Here is a 2,303-nt window from a genome sequence, read left to right on the forward strand (position 1 = left end):
TGGGGCTGCTGCTTGTATCCTTGTGGCTGCGCCTTGTAGCCGGCGGCCGAGACGCCGGCGAGGACACCGAGGAGGAACTTCACTTGCATGGCTGTCCTTGTGTTAGAGGCACTCGAGAGACCAGAGGGAAAATCCGCAATGAGACCTTCGACGTCGGGCTTGGCGCCGCTGGGTGTTTCGTTGTCGAAAGATTGGTGGCCAATCACACGTCGCCGAAAAATTGGCAGCCAATCCACGACGAGTGAGAGCAGTTTCCCGCACCCTTTGGGCATGGATCGCCCGGCAGCCAATAAGCGCGCGGCGTGACGCTTCGGCACCAATCACAACGCTCGTGACTGGAAGGTTTGGCGCCGGGAGAAAGGCAGCAACCGACGCTGGCTGCAACTGCTCGCAAGTTGCACGAAGGACCCCCAGGCTTCGCCAGTCCCTTCTAGTTAGTACAGCTGCACAGGTCCTATAGCTCTACGAGGGTCAAGTCTTGGCAGAACGACGTGTGTTTTACTTCTTCCGTGTGCGCCGGGCTTTTGCACACTGTACAGTCAGTACTGATAGTAGATCCTGCAGAGCCACCTCAATAACTCTCCTACAGCTATGAAATCTTAGTTGTCGCTTTACGATGAAACTCTCCTACAGCTATGAAATCTTAGTTGTCGCTTTACGATGACGAGCACGACGCGGTCGGGTTGGTAGCTTGAGTTTTTACCATGCGATGCGATGGTCGATCGTCGCATCCGGACAATCCAGTGATGAGTCCGGATAACACTGCTCGATGGCGAAGAGCACGAAGCGACCGCGCGAGTCGGCGCCCAAGAGCCGTGGCGGCAGCGACTTTGTGGTGGTGAACCCGTCCTTGCTGCGCGGAACAGAGGCGTACGGATACAAGATCGGTGCACGCCGCCTCATCTCTGTATTAGGCCTGCGCCCAAGAAGGCCAAGAAGGACACCACCAAGAAAGAGTCAAAGCCCGATGTGAAGAAGCCGAAGTCAAAGTCTACCGAGAGCAAACCCACCAAGGACGCGCCAAAGGCAAAGCCCAGTGGCGTGTATCATTGCGACGTCTGCGATTTGGACGTGACGATGGGCGCCAAGGCCATGCATGAGCAAGGCAAGAAGCACAAGCGGGCTCTGGTGTCGAGTGGCCCCGTCACGACGCCGTCTGACAACGCCGACGCGCCCGCCGATGGAGCAAAGGTTGCTGCCGCGTCGTCTGCCAAGGTGGACGTGGCCAAGGTTGCTCCTGCGCCGACGTCGGTGCAGTATGTGCACGCCTCCCGCCCCGAGGACTTTGTCGGGGCCGTGTACGCGCTCCTCGACATGCATAACCTGCGCCGTGCGCTTGTCGTTGTGCCCAACAAGGGCCACGCGCTCTTGCAGCCGCAGTTGGTCGCTGGAGCGCTCAAGCACCTTGGGTTTACGGCCCTCGCGGTCCACGCCAAGACGCCGGCCACGCAGCGCCAGCAGACGCTCGAGAAGTTCCGGTCGTCGTCGTCGATAGTCCTTGTAGCCACCGAGCACTTGGCTAAAGGCCTTGCGTCACCAAGTGCCGTGTACGTCAACTGTACACCGAGCAAACCGAGTGGCGTTCTCTACGTTGTGCTGGAGAAGGACGCGGCACCAGCCAGCGACTGGGCGCCTGTCACGCCGTGGAACAAACTCGCGCTGCAAAAAGCGTCTTCGCGCGCCGCGATGGCCAAGACCATCCATGAGCTCACCACCCAGGACGTCGACAATGAAGCGCAATGGATCCAGAAGCTCGCGTCTGCGTCCGGGCTCGACGCCGACGAGATGCCCAAGGCCAAACCGTCGGCCAACCGCCAAAAGCTGGCTGCAGTTGCTGAGAAACTCTTCCTCCACATGGGCTATCCGCTCACGTACTCGGGTCCTATCGACGTCGCAGGCATGAAGGCCAAGATGACTGCTGTCGGGCTCCATGTGCAGTCGGCAGCCACGGGCATGTCGCTGCACGCAACCCGGCTCTCGGCGCAGACGCAGTGGCTCGACGCTGCGTCGGGCGGCGCCTTTGGCGGCGAGTGGGACGGGTCGGTGCGGCACGGCGCGTCGAAAGACAGCACGTCGCTCCAAGTCCGCGCCGAATTTTGTGCCCAAAAGTCCACGTGGCAGCCCAACCCCAAGCCGGCCGACGCTGCCGAGTGGGGCGGACCCTACGGCAAACCCTGCGGCCACAACGAGGTACTGCATTCCTATGCCATCCCGGATGTCGAGCTGTAATTATTCTAGGTGGTTATGCACCGGCTGCGTCCATTCTTCCCGCAAGAAGTGTTGAACGCGCGCATTTGCAGCCG

The 2,303-nt window shown here is 60.4% G+C and overlaps 1 protein-coding gene across 1 annotated transcript; it reads left to right on the forward strand.

Moving 5' to 3' along the window:
• Positions 1 to 769: 769 nt before the first annotated feature.
• On the forward strand, positions 770 to 2,229 carry SDRG_17378 (hypothetical protein; the record flags this gene model as incomplete). The annotated part of the gene is made up of 2 exons (XM_008623620.1): positions 770 to 870; positions 915 to 2,229. The coding sequence occupies 2 exons, from the start codon at positions 770 to 772 to the stop codon at positions 2,227 to 2,229; spliced, it is 1,416 nt and encodes a 471-aa protein (XP_008621842.1).
• Positions 2,230 to 2,303: the final 74 nt, after the last annotated feature.

This window comes from Saprolegnia diclina (genome assembly GCF_000281045.1).
Source record: "Saprolegnia diclina VS20 unplaced genomic scaffold supercont1.312, whole genome shotgun sequence".
In the NCBI taxonomy this organism is placed as follows: domain Eukaryota; phylum Oomycota; class Saprolegniomycetes; order Saprolegniales; family Saprolegniaceae; genus Saprolegnia; species Saprolegnia diclina.